The following is a 19135-nucleotide window of genomic DNA, read 5'->3' on the forward strand; positions in this document are numbered from 1 at the left end:
TTAATGCACTGGTACTAAAAACCTGTATGCCTGACCACCATGTGTGAGGGAGGGGCTGGGACGTGATGGAAGGACTATGAGAAACAGGGGACCTATCTGCACATGTGGTGGTACTGTAGACTGGTGCATAGATTTTGGATTTCTGTTTTTTATGAACCTTCACAAATATTGGATAAACAGCTAACAGCGGAGTGGGAAGACAGATTTGGATAATGGTGAATTAAAATTTTGTCAATTGACTCTTACCACAGTTAAAAGCAACCTATCACATCAGACTGGTGGACAATGCAGATGAGACTGAGTGTGTGGCATGATAAGTATAAAATGACTGTTTTAACACCTGGTCAACTCCATGGTTATGATAGGATTTGGAGGAGGTTTGAACAATATGTCAATTGTACCTGGGATGAGAGATGATGTATTTCTTTAGGTTTAGGTAGTGGTGGGGGAAACAACATTTTTTTCTTTCTTTTCCTAATCTAAGCTGCTGGTGGGAGTGGTAGGGGGAAAGAGGGAGAGGGGAATGAATTCTATTGTCTGTGTATCTTCTTGCAAGTTCTGTTGTATAGTAGGGTAGGTGAATCAAAGAACTGCGGGTGCCTATCTGATGGTTGTATTTTTCAGCTTACGATTCATGTATTTATTATACTTTTCAATAAAAGCTGTTAATGTAAAAAAAGAAGCATACTCCAGAGTGAGCGGGCATAGGAGAAGTTAAGAGGCGATAGGTTCAGGAGTAATCTAAGTTAATATTTTTTTACAGAAAGGATGGTAGATGCATGGAATAGTTTCTCAGTAGAGGTGGTGGAGACAAAAACGGGTTTGATCTGCCATCATGTTTCTATGTTTCCCTCCCTCCCTTTACCCTCTGGTCCAACTCTCTCTCTCCCTCCTTCCTTCTACCCTCTGGTCCAAGTCTCACTCTCTCCCTCCTTCTCTATACAACCAGGTCCAACGCTCTCTCTCTCTCTCCCTTCTTTCCTCTACCCCCAGGTCTAACTCTCTCTCTCCCTCCTTCCCAAAGTCCAACTCTCTCTCTCTCCTTCCCTTCCCCCTCTACCCCCAGGTCCTCTCTCCTCCCCCTACCCTCTCCAACTCCTTCTCTCTTTCTTCTTCCCTCTGCCCCCAGATCCTACTCTCTCTCCCTCCTTCTATTCCCTGTTCCAACTCTCTCTCTCTCCCTCTACTCTCCTTCTCTCTACCCTCAGATCCAACTCTCTCTCTCTCTCTTCCGCTCAGCTGCAGGCAGCATGTAGAAACTGCTGTTCACAGCTCTGTGAAGAAGCAAGTATGGCTGGAAGGCAGGTAGGCACTACTTGGACATCTTAGAGCAAGTTAACAAATCCGTGAGAGCCCTGCAAGAGGTGCCTCCATTCCCAAGGGATACCCCTGGCCCCAGGGTGAATTCCCATCGGTCCCGTTCCTGTACAGCTCTAGTTGAGAGCTCTGCTGAGAAGTAATGGCAGACAGATGAACCTGAGTTCTGTCACATCATTTGGGCACCATAAGTTTATCAAATTTCAAGTTTATTTTAAAAAAAAAATTTATACCGCCTAATCAGATTTCTAGGCGGTGTACATCAATAAAAAGTAGTATGCAAGGTACATTAAAAATAAGATAAAATAACTAAATTAGTAAGTAGAACATCACTAGGGTGGATTAATACACCAGACTGACAGGACGTATGTAAACAGGAGGGAAGGGGGAATGAACTACAATATTGAGAGAAAAGGAACATAAAAGGGAAAGAAGACAAGAAGTAGGGGATGTGCATCGGATTGTTCTTATAAGAACAGTTATAGTCTAAAAGTGTCAGTAGCTTTCAGTGTGTTACAGCACCGCTGCCATCTTAACTGCCCCCCACCAAATATGGTATTTTTAAACAATGTCCATGTCTCATTTAAAATGTTTTAGCTTTTTTTTTTTAACCATTTTCCTCATTTTATAAGTCGCTCTTTCAAAAATTAATGCTGCTACAATAGATTTCCTAGATCAGGGATGCCCACACTTTTTTGGCTTGCGAGCTACTTTTAAAATGACCAAGTGATCTACTAACAATAAAATTATAAAAAACACAAAGCACACTGTATGCAGAGAAAATGTTAATTATAATTTATACTTGGGGGGTTTTCATAGAGATCAAGGCAGATAACTTTAAAATATGCAATGTCACTTCAGTAACAACTATACAAAAATAGACAAATATACCCCCTCTCTTTTACTAAACCGTAATAGCGGTTTTTAGCGCAGGGAGCTGCGCTGAATGCCCCACGCTCTTAGGCTCCCTGCACTAAAATCCGCTACTGCAGTTTAGTAAAAGGGCGCTATAGTGCAAAATATAGACAGAAGATATAAATTCTCAAAACGGACACATTTTGATCACTAAAATGAAAATAAAATAATTTTTCCTACCTTTACTGTCTAGTGATTTCATGAGTCTAGTTGCACTTTCTTCTTCTGACTGTCCAACTTTTCTTCCTCTCTCCCTGCCTGCCCCCTGCCACACTCTATTCCCTCCCCCAACTTTTTCTTCCTCTCTCCCCTTTCTTTCTTTCTTTCTCTCTCCATCTCCCTGTCTATCTTTCTTTCTGTCTCCCTGACTGTCTTTCTTTCTGTCTGTCCTTTCTTTCTCCCCAAACCCCACCGCCGCCATCATCTGGGAACAGGCCTCCAAGCCACCGTTGTCGCTGAGTTCTCCCTGCTCCCCGATGCTGTAACAGGCCAGCAGCCTTCCCCCCTCCGATATCAATTTTGACATCGGCGAGGAAGTCTGGGCCAGCCAGGCAGCGATTGGCTAGCCCAGAACTTCCTCTCCGAGGTCAGAATTGATGTCGGGGGCAAGGGGAAGACTGGTGTGCCCGGTGCTTCTGCAGTCTGGCCTGTTACAGTGTCAGGGAACGGGGAGAACGCAAAGGCAACGCGAGTCTATCGCGGAGCCCGGGATGGGCTCTGCGATCGACTCTCGTTGCTTTTGTGATCTACTGGTCGATCACGATTGACCTTTTGGGCACCCCTACTCTAGATATTAGCTCAAATTTGATCATTTTATGATCACTGTTTCCCAGAAGACTCAACACTATAATCTCTCATACTATGCCTGCATTCCACTAAGGCCTAGATCTAAAATAGCTCACTCTCTTGTTGGTTTCTGGACCAGTTGCTCCAAAAAGCATTCATTTATTACATTTATGAATTTTACCTCCCTAGCACTCCCTGGTATATCTAGTCAATATTGAGGTAATTGAAATTTCAGGAAGACTCCCTGTCCCCACTCTTATTTTGTATGGCACTTAATCCAATAAGAACATAAGAATTGCCACTGCTGGGTCAGACCAGTGGTCCATCGTGCCCAGCAGTCTGCTAGCCCTACCTGCGTGCGTTCTGGTTCAGCAGGAACTTGTCTAACTTCATCTTGAATCCCTGGAGGGTGTTTTCCCCTATGACAAACTCCGGAAGAGCGTTTCAGTTTTCTACCACTCTCTGGGTGAAGAATAACTTCCTTATGTTCGTACGGAATCTATCCCTTTTCAATTTTAGAGAGTGCCCTCTCGTTCTCCCTACCTTGGGGAGGGTGAACAACCTGTCCTTATCTATTAAGTCTATTCCCTTCAGTACCTTGAAAGTTTTGATCATGTCCCCTTTCAATCTCCTCTGTTCGAGGGAGAAGAGGCCCAGTTTCTCTAATCTTTCGCTCTACGGCAACTCCTCCAGCCCCTTAACCATCTTAGTCGCTCTTGTGGCCCACTGTAGCCCAGGACAGGGCTCCAATAGTGCTCTCAGTGATAAGCCACCAACATAACACCCAGACGTGTGGCCCGGACTGGAGCCACCCTGCAGGACCGAACTCCACTCAGGAATACAAAAAAAAAAGAAAAGAAAATTCATCAACAAAAGTCACTACAATATTCCTTTCGTAGAAAAGTAATATTAGGTTTATTTCCTTATTGTCTCAAGGTAAGTAGTCTTGCAAGAATAATAGCCCAAACTTGTCAGAATGTTCTTAGGCATAGCAACACAAAAAGTAGCAAACAGGGAAAGCAAATAACAGCACAAAAATAAAGTCTTTAACTTGCTCTCAGCAGTGCTTCAACTTCAGCTGTGGCAGAGAGTTTAATTCCCCTCAGTCGCAGCCCTGTCTGCTCCCATGCAGACAGTTTTGAAATACCAACAAAATACAGTTCATGGTACTCACTACACACTGGTGTCCAAAGTCCATACAAGCCTCTGGCCAGTTCCACTCACTGCCAGGTCAGGAGAGTGATAGGTTTTGCAAAAATGAAGCCTTTAACTTGACTTGCCAATTCCCTCCCAGGGTGTACACAAAACCTCTCCCCAACAAAAATCACTCTCTAGCTTGCACTCAAAAATAATTCCTCAAACAGTCCAAAACAAACAAACTTCACTCACTGTTTGTGGGTGGTAGCCAAATCTACCTGCATAGTTTCCACAAACTGAGGGTCATATGCTGCCAGGCTTTCCTCAACTTCCATGGACTGATCTTCTGGCAACTGTGGCTCCTCATCCTGACCAGCCTCAACCAGCTCCATTGGAATAGGCTTGTTGCACCTGTTTGGCTCCAGAGACTCTCTAGGGAGAAAGGGCTTAAATCTCCTCCCTAGTTGGCTTCCTTTCCTATTCTCAGTTAGAGGTTTAAATACCTTGGGGCAACGCCCAGCTGAGTCAGTCCTGGCAGTGTTCCAAGGACCTCTTGGGCTCCCCCAGTGGACAGAGTTATTATCATTCTCAGGAAGTCCCTATCCCTTCCAGATTCCTTCCCGGGATTTCTTACTTTCAGCTTTTTCCTTTGTCCTACCTGGGACCTGAGCAGGGAGAATACCTGGCTGGTCACACTCTTCTCTGGACCCTTTTGAGTAGTACCATGTCCTTCTTCATGTACTGCGACCAGTGCTGGATGCAGTACTCCAGGTGAGGGCGCACCATGGCCTGGTAGAGTGGCATGATAACCTTCTCTGATCTGTTTGTGATCCCCTTCTTTATCATTCCTAGCATTCTGTTTGCCCTTTTTGCTGCTGCCGCACATTGTGTGGACGGCTTCATCGACTTGTCGATCAGAACTCCCAAGTCCCTTTCCTGGGAGGTCTCTCCAAGTACCGCCCCGGACATCCTGTATTCGTGCATGAGATTTTTGTTACCGACATGCATCACTTTACACTTATCCACGTTGAACCTCATCTGCCATGTTGATGCCCATTCCTCGAGCCCCATTATGTCATGTTGCAGATTTTCGCAATCCCCCTGTGTCTTCACTACTCTGAATAACTTTGTATCATCCGCAAATTTAATCACCTCACTCGTCATACCTTTATCCAGATCGTTTTTAAGGATGTTGAAGAGCACAGGTCCAAGCACTGAGCCCTGCAGTACCCCACTGGTGACGCTCTTCCAGTCCGAGTATTGTCCATTTACCCCCACTCTCTGTTTCCTATGCTCCTGCCAGTTTTTAATCCACGTGAGTATTTCACCCTCGATTCCATGGCTCACAATTTTCCGAAGTAGTCATTCATGCGGAACCTTGTGAAATGCCTTCTGAAAATCCAGATATACAATGTTGGCAGGGTCGCCCTTGTCTATCTGCCTGTTTACTCCCTCAAAGAAGTGCAGCAAGTTTGTCAAACAAGATCTGCCTTTGCTGAAACCGTGCTGGCTGGTCCTCATCAGACCGTATCCATAAAGGTAATCAATGATGCGGTCCTTTATCAGTGCCTCTACCATCTTTCCCGGTATCTACTTTTTCGCTTTTCCATCCCTAAAGGGCTACACCTACAAGAGATATCTCGACAGAACACTATCATTCCAAGCAGGCAAATGGAACAAATGTTTAATTAACTTCATCTCAAATGCACTTTCGTACCAAACGCTTAGGAAGTCAATAAAAACTTATCTCTTTGACAAATTTCTCTGACCCCACTTCAACCTGATGTACCTCAACCTGAGGCACTTCCAAAACACTTCCAGATAAACCTGACTAAACTTAACATGCCAATGTAATTTCGAAAGTTCTCTGTAATGTCGCTGTCTGTATACAGTCTCTTCCCATGTAAACCACTTAGAACTATTTGTTGTATGGCGGTATAGAAAAATAAAGTTATTATTATTATTACTCCTCTCTGCGCCTCTACTGTTCATCCCCCACCTCCCCAATGCTGGCTCAAGGCCCTGTCTGCAGGGCACACTTCGTGGCACACTTCAAATCTTGCCAAAGCACACAGTTTAGAATTTACTGATCTAGCAGTAGAGGAAGAGGAAACAATCCAGTTTAAACTACTGAGAGAAATTTTTTTTAAAATACACAGGTGTATACCAAGATAATGTGGCAGAAAAAAATACAGAAATATTTACCATCATACTGGACACCACAGGCATAATTAAAAGCAATTTCAAAGCATACCTTGATAAGTTGTCCATACATTACAAACATTATGAACAATGCAGTACTACACCAAGTATTAGAAATTAAATTGAGAAACCAATATCATACTCCTCATACCCTGCCTTAGAAATTAGATTCCTGTCATGATATTTAATGTTTAATAGCACTTAATATACAGTTTACACTGTCAGGCAAATCAAAGCAGTGCGCAATTACTACCGGTAATAGGAAAGGAATTCCATCAAACTTATAGGACAAAGAGGGTCAAACAATGACAAACCAGTAGATGCAATCATCATAATCTCGAAAAGACAAAATATACTTACAAGTTGTGAGCAGGGAAGGCTAAGACCCCTGCCCAACAATACACCAAATCAAGAATTTGTACAAATATATTCTAATTTCCAATTGAAAATATTTATTCAATATCTATTAAAAGCCAACTAATTACATATGCAGCCTTTCCATAGAATTCCAATCCACTATAATAAAACCCTTAGCGCGCATTCGCAGTGCCTGCCTTAGCTGATTTCCTGCCTTCTGCCTCGATCTCCGACGCTGGCTGACTTCCTGCCTTCTGACTATGCTGCCGGGACACCTCTTCTTCTCACCCTCGGACCAGCAGCGGCAGCAGCCGCGGTTTCATCAAGCAGCCGCGGGGCATTTGCAAGGCCGGCCCACTTCAATAATGCGAGGCGGGCCAGCCTAGCAAAAGCCCTGAGGCTGCCCGGGCTAGCAGATGCTGGACAGGGGGAGCAGGGAAGGGAGAAGGGGTACTACTAGACAGGGGGGAGGCAAAAGTAAGGGAGAAGGGCTACTGCTGGGCAGAGGGAGCAGGGAAGGGCTGCTGCTGGACAGGGGGGAGGTAAAAAGAAGGGAGAAGGGCTACTGCTGGACAGGGGGAGCAGGGAAGGGGTGCTGCTGGACAGGGGGAGAGATAGAAAGAAAGAAAGACAGACACCGGGCAGGGATAGAGACAGAAAGACAGACGGGACCAGGGAGAGAGACAGACAGGCAAGGGGCAGGGAGAGAGACAGAAAGAAAGACAGACAGGGGGAGAGAGACAGAAAAAAAAGAAAGACAGACAGGGGGAGAGAGACAGAAAAAGACAGACAGACAATGAGCAGGGAGAGAGAAAGACAGACATTCAGAAAGAAAGAAAGAAAAAAAGAAATGCCTAAGTCTACACATCTATTCTAGCACCAGTTAATGTAACAGGCTAAAAAACCTAGTAATGATATAATTGTACAACGAAGAAGTCTCAAAGAGAGTTCCAAACCAGAATTCTCAACATATTCTGGCTTTTCATATACTATTATGTTAAATGACTGTGTGACATCATTTCACAAACTTCACACAATTGATCAAAGCATTTCCATTCCATATAAGGCATTCTTTTCAATTTGTTCTATATGATACCATTTCAGCACAGAAAGCAGGGCCCCTTACAGGAGGCCAGAAGTCATGCCTATGTAGCAAAGGACAGAGAGAGCTCTATCAAACTGGTTTGTTCACATACCATTCTAAAATATACAGTCCTGTTTAAATGCTGAACAGAAACACATGTTCATTTTGGGATTCCACTCCACCCACAATACAATTTCATATACATATTATGTTTCAATGTTTCTAAATAAGCAAAGTTTTTAACTAACATAAGAACATAAGAATTGCCATCTCCGGATCAGACCTTGGGTCCATTAAGTCCGGTGATCCGCACACGCGGAGGCCCCACAAGGTGTACCCTGGCATAGTTTTAATCCCCGTATCACTGTATGCTTCTCAAGGGAGATGTGCATCTAATTTACCCTTACCACTCTATGCCACTCTTAAGGAGATGTGCATCTAGTTTACCCTTAAATCCTAGAACGGTGGATTCTGCAATTACTTCCTCTTTAACTTTAACCCAATCCCTCCTGCCAGACACAGCCCCCTCCCCCCCCCCCGCAACACCCACACAATTACTGGCAGGGGGTGCCCAATCCCTTCTGTTGGACAACCCCTCTCCGAACCCCCTTCGGCCTGACCGTGCACCCCCCAACCCTCCCCTGAACCCCCCTCTAACCTTAGTAGGTGGCCAGATGGACGGGTCCTTCCTCCAGCCATCCAGCAGGCTCGCTTTCCTCTAAATGGAGGGCTACCCCTTCCCGATGCATTGTGGGACGCACCGTGGAGGGGCCTAGGGCCTGATTGGCCCAGTTGCCTAAGGCTCCTCCTATGGCTGAGGCCTTAGGCACATGGGCCAACTGAATCTTAGGTTGACCCAGTTGCCTAAGGCCCCTCCTATGGGCAGGTGTGTACAGTATGGTGAAGATTATATATTATACACTTTATTAATTATGCGCTTCAATACCTCCCTCCTCTCTGTCCATGGAAAAATTGTCTTGCATGAAACTGGTCCCTGGTGCAAAAAAGGCCAACCAAGTATTAGGTTGGCCCAGTTGCCTAATGCCCCTCCTATGGGTGGGTGTGTACAGTATGGTGAAGATTATATATTATACACTTTATTGATTATGCGCTTCAATCCCTCCCTCCTCCCAGTCCGTGGAAAAATTGTCTTGCATGAAACTAGTCCCTGGTGCAAAAAAGGGTGGAGACCGTTGTTCTACAGCATTTTCCACAAGACTCACCAGGAGCACAGAGTAGAAGCCTGGCTGTATCTCCCATTGTTTTAGCTGCTCCTCAGCTGGCTTCAGCAGTGCTGAATCCTGGCTAGCAGCTTGGGTCAGAACATGGAGTACAACCGTGCTGGCACTATTAAGATCCATTGGAACACCTACCATGAAACAAACAAACAAAAAAAAATATCAGAAAAAACAGCTATGCAAATAAAAATGGAAGTAAAGCCTTCCTGGAAAAGTTTAAGCAGAAACAATTGTGTAGCCATGAGTAGGTCCACCCAGCAGTGGGACACATGGTTGGTGTTACCAGTGAAGATGCCCAAACCCTGCCAGCCGAAGATACCCACTCATTATGCCATCTGAGCACAAGCAGGGACTGCCAGTATCAGAGGCTAGAAGCATACTGCAGACATCCTTGCTGCTCAGAAGGCATTGGGGCTCAGGCAAGGACATCTTGGCTTGGGTATCCCTGCCAGGCAAGGTATTAATTTTAAAGAAATAGAGACAAGAGGGTAAACACGTGCCTCCCCCCTGCCAATGGACTATTGACAAAACTACTGCATAGTGTATGACAGAGGAAATTTTTATTTCTAGTTTGAAGACTGCACTAGTGGTAGTGTCAAGAATCTGTAGCCTCAAATCTCAGCATTCACTTCCAATGAAACATGCAAGGCACATCTTAAGGTCTGCAAATCCCAAATAATTCCAAACATTCTAATGTCACAACAATTGAATGCACAAAATAAGTTCGCACAACTTTAAAAAGTTAAGCTCTTCGATCCCTTATTTGTTTTGTCTAGGTCTGCGCTGGTTAGCAGCGAGTCCAACCGCCCTCCTGACAAACCTTGAGTCACTACCCTAAAAGCCCCCAGATCATTATTATTTTGGGGGGAGGGAGGAATGTAGAGATAGGCTCAGACTTGTGTACCCGAAAGTTTCAAATCTGGGAAGTGATTATCAGCTAGGCACACTCTCTCGCCAGGGCGCGCTATTAAAGTAACACTAGATGCCTGGTGGTACCAAGCTCCCACCTGAGATCTATGCAGCGTGCCAGCCGGCATTACCCAGAGCACCACGCTGGTTTCCTAAATTCCTCTGTTGACCAGGACCGGAACCAGAAGATGAATGGACCGGAAAGCGTGAGCTTTCTGGTTCTTGTAGTTCGAAATGGAAAATAGGGAGGACTGTAATTTCCGACGCCGAACGCGATTTTTTTCTGCCGAAACTACGACTCCCAGCATCCAAACAAGAGGTCGTCCGGAGATAGTTTACAGTACCCAGCAGCACGTGGAGCAGAGGCGAATTGTTTCCTGTTTCTTTTTCAGTGGGACTGTTTTGGAGTTCCTCAAACATGCCGAAAATAAAAGCAGAAAAAAGGTCTAGACAACATAAGTCAATTCGGAGTCAAGGTTTGTTGGGCTTCAGGCCTGGTTTTTGTTGTTGTTGCTGTGAAAGTGGAACCGATACACGAATCAAATGAAATCATATGCTAGCTGCACGTACGCTATACATTGTAACAACGGTGAAACTAAAGTACAGTAGATAGAATAGAATTGCTGATCAATGGTGGTCGTGCTTGTTTTTTGAGTGTAAATTAACTCAAAATGCGGCTCAAGCAAACACACATTTTATCATCCATCATGTGCAGCCATTCTCTCTTTTAAAAAAAAAAAAATGTAATTTCTGTCAGAGCTGAAAATCCAAGTTTGTAAAGATAAAAAGATCCAAACGTTAACAAAGCCTTACTTTGTTGCTCAGGTTAGGATAACCACTGCATAAAAAATTACTGGTTAGTTTTCAAGGACCAATCACGTCAAAGAATATATATAATATTGCAAACTAAAACTGGGATTTTGTTTTAATATTGAGAATCTCATGGTTTGATGCTTGTCTGAGTGGTTGCATCCTTATGCACATAGACACATTGACACACTTGCATATGTGGCGTACATGTCATCTATTCTAGTGTACACTTATGAAGAAAATTTAAGAGAGGATTAATAAAGGGGATCCAAGAAGGCATCAGGCTAGACGCGCTGAGGAGCCGCTCTGAGGACTTTCTCTTAACAAACATTTCTTAGCGGTTGTATTACCTACCCGATGCCTAAACGGAGGGGCCGTAGCGCCACTGGTGCCTCGCAGCCCACTGCCACCCCCGCGGTTGGCGATATCGGGGAACTCCTCAGACGGATGCAGGGAGCATTTTTGGCGTCGGAGGGAGGCCCGCAGAGGAGTAGCGGCGTCAGCGAGGCCGTGGTGATTCCTCCGGGATTGGAGACATCTTTGAGCCCCGACGTTAGGGTGCCGCCCCCGCAGCCACAGTTGAGCAGCTCTCCAAAGGGTAAGGGAACCCCGGATGTCGGGGCCTTGCCTTCCCCTGAGGCAAGTAGTCCATCACAGAGCCTGCTGACAGGAGCTCTCATGGATATGAGCTCCTATGAAGAAACTGAGGAAAAATCATCTAAGGAGAGGCGAGATAGCCTTCAGGGACAGCGACAAGTTAATCAACTGGACGGTGAGCACTATGACACTTCTTTACCTTTAATTTCTTTGGAAAAACCCTCAGAAGTAACTCTGGACTCACTATGGGATCTTATGGCCGGACTAGTGAAGACCATAAGTCCCAAACTTCAGTTAATTGAGGGGAAACTGTCTCAACATTCTACTGAACTTAAAGAACTGAAAAATGAAATGACTGCCTCTAATTCCTCTGTTCAAAAGCTTGAACAGGAAATTAAATCATCTAAACAACTACAGGAAACTTTAATGAAAGACAATGTAAATCTTAGGAGAAAGATGGAGAATTTGGAAAACAACTCCAGATACAATAACTTAAGATTAATTAACTTTTCTAGGCTACCATTGACACCACCTAGAGAAATGTTTAAAAGATGTTTTCTTGAAGTTTTGGGGGCCTCAGAAGATTCATTACCTCCTTTATCACGAGTTTATTATTTACCTAATAAGATTAAATTGCTAAAAAAGTCGTCGGACCAAGGATTATTGGATGTATCGGAGTTATTGGAAAAATCTGATAAAGAGGCTATAGAACCAAGTACTTTGATTGTAACAGTAGCTCTCTCTATTGATAAAGTTTGGTTGTTAAAACTATACTTTAAAAATAGACAGAAAGAATTTATGGGTTGTAAAGTGCAGATATTTCCTGATTTATCACGAGAGACCCAAAAGCGTCTCCGTGAATTTCTTATGTTGAAGCCAGGTGTTACATCTTTAGGTGCTACTTTCTATTTACGACATCCTTGTAAGTGTATAGTGCATCACCGATCAGTTAAATATGTTTTCTTTGAGCCTAATCAGTTGACTTCTTTTTTAGCGCTCTCCCGATTGGAGGCAGAAAAACCATAAGCTCTAAGATTATTGATTAATCCCAGCAATCAGCCTTCTAGCTAACTTTATATGAAAGAGTGTACATTTTGTTCAATTCTTTTTCTTTTATTTTCGCTAAGAAATCTTGGATCCAAATTTGGGGACTTGAGCATTTTAGTTTATACATGATCTAAATGTTATTGGAATGTTTCTTGCTCTATGTGGAATTGCTAATTTGCTTTCTGTACAAGTTAATTCTTGATTATATGATTTAAAAATCAATAAATATATTTAACAATGAAGAAAATTTAAAAAAATAAAGTAAAATTTTGGAATCTCTGGTGGCACACCTGGAGTCTCTTCAGGGTGCACCATTGTGCTGTGGCACACAATTTGAAAGACACTGCTCTAGTTTCATGTCAGTTTTGAAATGTTGAGAGAAATGTGTGTAGAGCTTGTTATTTATGATCATGCTAAACTGTACTCAGCAATATGAATTTCATGATGGTCATGATTGTACTTAAATGATTTAAATCTTTTCTTAGTAATAGGAGTTTTTGTGTGACTATTGGGAGTGAACACGTTCAGATTTGTTTTGTCTGGAATGTGGAGTACCTTAAGGATCCTCCCTCTCTGATATGTTGTTTAATTTGTATGTGGCCCCAATAGGTAAATTATTTGTGCAGCTAGGCGTAGGGTCATTCCACACCAACTCTACAAATTTTCAGAATGATCCCCCGCCTTACCATCTCCAATTTCAATTAAACTTGGCACATAGATGTTCTGGCTTGAAAAACTAAGCCCTCCAAAGTTTCAACCTCGAAAACATGAAATTCATGTAGTAAGAGGTGCCTAAGTAGAACCCCCTAAAATTTTTGTGCGCGTCATACAAAACAAATGGCCAACTTCAAGGACCTCCTGTACACAGAGTATTGCTAACATCAGCATGAAATTTAATCTACATTTACAACGTTTTGTACTTAATAAGCTTTTAGAGTTTCAAAAGGCTAGGTTAAGTGCTCTTCTAATGTCTCAATGCCAAAGTTGGCCAAAAACTCAATTCGCTAATTTTTGGCTTCATCTTTGGGGTGCCATAGATTTGTAACAAATTTAAATGGTTTCTTCTTGCTTAGTACAACTGCTCAACTACTGATTGTTATCCATATGTGAAAATGTCAAGGCCTGCTTTTGTTTATTTGCAAAGATATTGCAAAAACAGCAAAAATATTAATAACTAATTTTACCCATTTTTGAAACCTTGTACAGTCAAACCTCGGTTTGCGAGTAACGCGGTTTGCTAGTGTTTTGCAAGATGAACAAAACATTTTCACAAATCGTGACTCGCAAACCGAGCGTTGACTCGATTTGTGAGAATTGCTCCCCCCGTGTGTGAACCAGCATCCCCTGCCCGCCCAAACAGAAGCCTTACCCCATCTGGCACCAGCAAGCAGCCCAAAGGACATGCCGGTGAACTAAGATCCTGCCTCTTGCCTGGGCCTCGCTCTCTCCGAGATTCTCGGAGCTCTCGGTTCTTCAAATATTCAAGTTGAACTATGAAAGAACTTTACACCACACATAATTTACTGTTTAACATAATTGTGACACAGGGCTAAAAATTGTCAGGCACTAAGAATGTTGGTTAGTAGTAAAGGAATTGTGTTAAGCATACTACATATGTATTTAATAGTTATTAAAGTATTGTTGAGACTTGTGTTGGTCCATGGTGGTTTAACCACTGCCAGTTTATTCAAACTGACAACCCCATCGCCAAGAGATCATGCACGATTGCCAGGCAAGTCCAGCCATGGGTGGGTGGGTGGGTTTCTTAGCCAAGGTTCCCAAGACTTAAGTGGGTCTCTTTATGGTTCCCAAGCCAAAGTCAAACTTTATTTATTACATAATGTTATGAAATTTATCTTCAATGAGTTGAGTTGTTGATTTTGTAAATGTGTATTGTCGACCAATTACAGTGCTTGGTGCAGACAGAATTGTAAAAATGTGGTCTTCAGAAATCTAACAAGTGTCCTTCCTAGGAGGCCAGTGAAATGAGAGAATTGATCCAAGAGGATGCATGAAATTTATGAGTGCATCATGCTCTTCAATTGATGTCTGGCAAATGTTTCCAACCTACCATTTGTTATCATAAGCACATGCTATGTATTGTCCAGGTTGAAGATTTTCTGTCTTTAGAGAAGCATTAACTGGAGAGTCATCCAGTGAACCAATAATTGCATAGAGTGATGAACAATCATTTGATACTCGACTCACACATATCTTATTAATCCCATCAGGGATAAACTGATGATTTTCACGCGTTCCAGCAATTGTAAAGGCAGTCCCAAATCTTCTTTCTTGATTGAGTCTAGCAGACTCAATTTCTTCTTTTGAAACAAACAAAAACATGATTTTTGTAAAATTTTGGTCACAAAACCTAAACAGGTCACACTTGGTGAACGAATTTGATTTATTTTGGCCATTGTAAGCTTGCACGTGCTGCTAACCTTTTAGCAATTCCACCAATTCCATCACAGGCTTGTGTCAAAGAAATGCTACTCAACATGAATACCAAAGTCAGAATAATGATAGCAGAGATTAACAAAGTTTTTAAAGTTTTTGTATTGTGCAGCAGAGCCATCACTGAAATATCTTATGTACTTAACATTGGTAGAAAGTAAGCTTTTTATGTGAAGAATCAACTTTTCCAAAAAAACGTGCATTGCCACTGTATCATGCCTTAAGCTATCACTAATAATACAAATACTCATGCATTGAATTTCACTGTTAAGGTGGAAATAGACAACAAAAGAGTGCAAAGTAGCTTGGCTATTTTCCCAGTGGAAACCCTGAACAGCATCTTGAACAACAAAGGAATAATTTTCAGCAAAATCCATTAGAATAACAAGTTCATCAGGATTTAAATTTTCTTTGACTGTTTTCAAGTAATGTGCTTGATGTATTGAAACGTAATGATGTATTGAAAGATCTGTAATCTTTTCAGCAAGCACAGCTATAAAATCTTTGCCATTTGTTTCACATCTAGAGTTGCATGATCTGTTTGGATCCACTGCTTGAATTCAATAATTTCTTCAGGATCAATATCCTTGTATTCATTGAAAAGGTAGGCTTCAAGTGCACCTTTACCAGGATACTCGTAACACCTGTGGAGCATTCAATGTTTTGACTCCAAATTGCAAACTGTTTTTCCCATTAAATCCTTATAGTCATCCTTGACTATGCTGCTTGCAAGCATCAGTTTAACATTCTTATGTGCATTCTTATGTGAGTGCATTCCAGATGAACCAACAATGACGCACCATTTTGGTCTTAATTCACAGAATTTTGAGAAACTCAACTCTGGGCCATTTTTATTGTGATATTCAACAAACATCTTCTTCAGATTGCTTAGCAGCAATTTCTTTTGCTTTTGAACTTTTTCCCCAAGAACTCTGAAATATAGTCCTTTTTTTTTCCAGGACACAGCCCACTGTACTCATCATCTTCATAAAAGTTGGACACCTTTTTTGTCACATCATCTGAAAGTGATTTGTCTTTCTTTCTTTTTACTTGGCATTACAAGTACATATGCCGCTTTCTATTTTAAGCTGTCTTGCTTGTCTAACCATTCTTGTTGAAATGCCGAATTCAGATGTTTTTTCAATACACCAGCTCTTTGGAGTTAGTGTAAGGATTTGTAATTTTTCTGCACAACTTGAAGTCAAGTTTAGTTTTTCTTTTAAGCAAAGTAACAGATTTGACATTGATGACTGCAGTTACAGCTGCAAGGTCTTTGCAAACTTCATCAGGTTCCAAAATCATCCACAGAGACAATGTTGATTCAGTGAGGTTTGTGCTTGAGCAATTTTACATTTCACATAACCTCTGGAGTTGCGTTTACTCACTTTCTTCAGCTTTAAAGGAAACTCCCCAAGTGCCACTTTTTCAATTTTTGCAATTGGTTCTTCATCAGATGATGGATCAGATAATCAAGCTTGAGCAGTCATTCTGGTATTTCTCTTTTTGACAAGTTATGCACAACTTTTGACCAGGTGTGAAATGATTTTTTTGACAGTATTTAATTGCAGCATTGAAATTATAAAATTGCAAAACCAAAAAATTAGTTATTTATTTAAAGTTCTTTAAGCTATGTATGGGTAATTTTAACAACTGTGAAACTAAAGTAGATAGACTCTCATAACATTGACACCCTTGCATACGTGACATACATGTCATCTATTCTAGTGTATACTTATGAAGGGAATTTATAAAAATAATATAAAATTCTGGAATTTTTCAGGGCACACCACTGTGCCTTGGCACACGATTTTGAAAAACAATGCGCTAGCCTATAAACAGCACCTAAGTTTGAGCAATTTTTTGGGGTGACATAAATAGTATTTAGGCCTACTTGCAAGTACTTTTCTGCCCCTGGAGGGCTCATAATCTAAGTTTTTGTACCTGGGGCAATGAAAAGTTAAGTGTCTTGCCCAAGGTCACAAGGAGCTGCAGTGGGAATGGAAACCAGTTCACCAGTCAGTCCAGTGCACTAACCATTAGGCTGCTACTCCACCTATATATGCAGCTTACATTTTCTCTTTCATAAACACTTAATTTCTTCACCAAAATGTATAATCTTCCATTTTGCTCTTAGTGGAAGACAGTTAGTAGTGAATGTTGTCCAAGGTCGGGGTCTAAGTTGTTGGATACCAGATATCCTTTTGTGTAATCCTGGTTGAAACCAATTTTTTTATGTTGCTATAATAACTCAATTTCTTGTTTTCATTACTCTAGGGCTAATGTTCAACACTGGAATTGGCCAGCACATTTTGAAAAATCCTCTGATTGTTAACAGCATTATAGATAAGGTTAGTGGTTATTACTGCCACAATTGTTTTTTAAGGCATCATGTCTTTACTGTTCATGAAGGTAAGAAAGCAAGAGCCACTGCCATCTTAGGCAATGTTCAAGGCCCAGTTAAAAGCCCACCTCTTTGAAAGAGCTTTTGACTCCTAACTCCTCTTACCTTGGATTTTGCATCCCCAACCCTATATGTCACATCTGTCTACCCAAGTTAGATTGTAAGCTCTTCCGAGAAGGGACCATCTATAACTCAAAATGTACAGCGCTGCGTACGCCTTTCAGCACTATATAAGTGATAAATAGAAGTTTAATTTGACATAAATGAATCAAGAGCATGAGCAGTTTGATAATAACGAACAAAAATAATTTGTTCTTGCAGATATAGCTTATTTGAATGATAGTAATATGATGTTTGGGAGATTTTAAATTATCTCAGATTTAAATGATTAATTGCACATTAATTATAAAGAGGTCCTTTTACTAAGGCGGGCTAACCAATTTAGCGTGTGCTAACGCGTCCATAGAATATAATGGGCATATTAGCATTTTTGGCGTGCGCTAATCAGCTAGTGCGCCTTTGTAAAAGAGGGGGACAATTATGGAGGTTTTTTTTGAGAACCAATGAATGATACTTACACACTTTTTTCCATTTATTTTTCATATATACACACACAATATAATCTTATTAACACATAATGGTAACAGTTAACCACAAAAATAAACTACACAAAGCACGCTGTATGCTTCTCAACATTCATTCATACCAGAACACAGATAACCCCTATGCAAATACGGGACTAAAAACTAAAAGTACTAATATATATATTTTTTTTAAACCCTAAGATTCAAGATTCTGCATGCAATACAACCCCCAGAGAAAAAGAAACAAATGTATTTTTTCCTGAGCAGTGCAAATGATAGACAGCAGATTAAAAAGATCAAAATTGATACAATTCAAACACTAACTTGAAAATAAAATCATTCCCCCTACCTTTGTTGTCTCCCTCTCTCCATGCTGTGCCTCCCTCTAGCGGGTGTCTGACTTTCTGGCCGGCTCCAATCTGTCCGTTTTATGCAGCCCGCGGTCCGGTGCACCCTGGTGTCATCTTGTGGCCGGCTTCCTCCTCCTCCTCCTCACAGCCGTAGTGTGCATGGAGCCGTGTGCAGCGGCTCCTCATGCATCCTGCACCTGAACCAGAAGCCTTCTCTCTGACGTCAGAGGGAATGTTTCTGGATGAGGTGTAGGACGCATGAGGAGCCGCTGCACGTGGCTCTGTTCATACTACGGCTGTGAGGAGGAAAAAGCCGGCTACAAGGTAACACTGGGGGCATCGGGCCGCATAAAATGACCAGGGGGGCCATATTTGTCCGGCGGGCCTTGAGCTTCACACCTTTGCTCTAAAGTGTCTGAGGTCCTTTCCTCTCTGTGAAAAAAGATTGTTGTTTTAAAAGATTGAATAGCATAGTTGCATGAAGTGCTTTTTTGTTTATAGATGTTCATATACATTTGGGCACTAAGCCATTGATTTTTGGATGTGTTTATTTTAAAAGAAAGGGCCTTCTAGTATCTTATTTAAACCTGAATTCCCTTTTTAGTGGTTGTAGGTTATTTCTAATATTTTGTATAACAGCATCAAAAGTTTAATAGAAATTCTCCATTGTGCTATAAGTTTTCTTCTTCCTGGTAGAAACACTTTTTCTAGAACATTCCTTTCATGGTGTTCCAATAATCCACTGTCCCAATAATCCATGACGCTTTTGGCCTTTGCTTAGAGAAAGATAAAAGATCTCTTTTTCTTATATGTGAAATGTCAGACATCTTGAGCAAACAGGCCTGTATAGGACGTGCCTGGGAGGGGCGTCCTATACAGAATTGGGCCTACAATAAACCTGATTTTATAACCGACGTACATATTACAGACGCCGGTTACAGAACCGG

The 19135-nt window shown here is 41.9% G+C and overlaps 2 protein-coding genes across 8 annotated transcripts in view; one reads left to right on the plus strand and one right to left on the minus strand.

The window, feature by feature from the left end:
- IPO11 (importin 11) overlaps positions 1–10161 on the minus strand; it is a 568146-nt gene extending 557985 nt beyond the window's left edge. For all 7 annotated transcript variants that reach the window (XM_033930425.1, XM_033930408.1, XM_033930455.1 and 4 more), the window contains exons 1-2: positions 10044–10161; positions 9022–9167 (exon numbers count right to left, since the gene is read on the minus strand). In XM_033930425.1, coding sequence (XP_033786316.1) covers positions 9022–9159 — 138 coding nt within the window. In that variant the 5' untranslated portion in view covers positions 9160–9167; positions 10044–10161. The remainder of the gene's footprint in view (positions 1–9021; positions 9168–10043) is intronic.
- DIMT1 (DIMT1 rRNA methyltransferase and ribosome maturation factor) overlaps positions 10146–19135 on the plus strand; it is a 63831-nt gene continuing 54841 nt past the window's right edge. The window contains exons 1-2 of the mRNA XM_033930500.1: positions 10146–10421; positions 17128–17201. Coding sequence (XP_033786391.1) covers positions 10364–10421; positions 17128–17201 — 132 coding nt within the window. The 5' untranslated portion in view covers positions 10146–10363. The remainder of the gene's footprint in view (positions 10422–17127; positions 17202–19135) is intronic.

Source organism: Geotrypetes seraphini, chromosome 1 (assembly GCF_902459505.1).
Source record: "Geotrypetes seraphini chromosome 1, aGeoSer1.1, whole genome shotgun sequence".
NCBI lineage: Eukaryota > Metazoa > Chordata > Amphibia > Gymnophiona > Dermophiidae > Geotrypetes > Geotrypetes seraphini.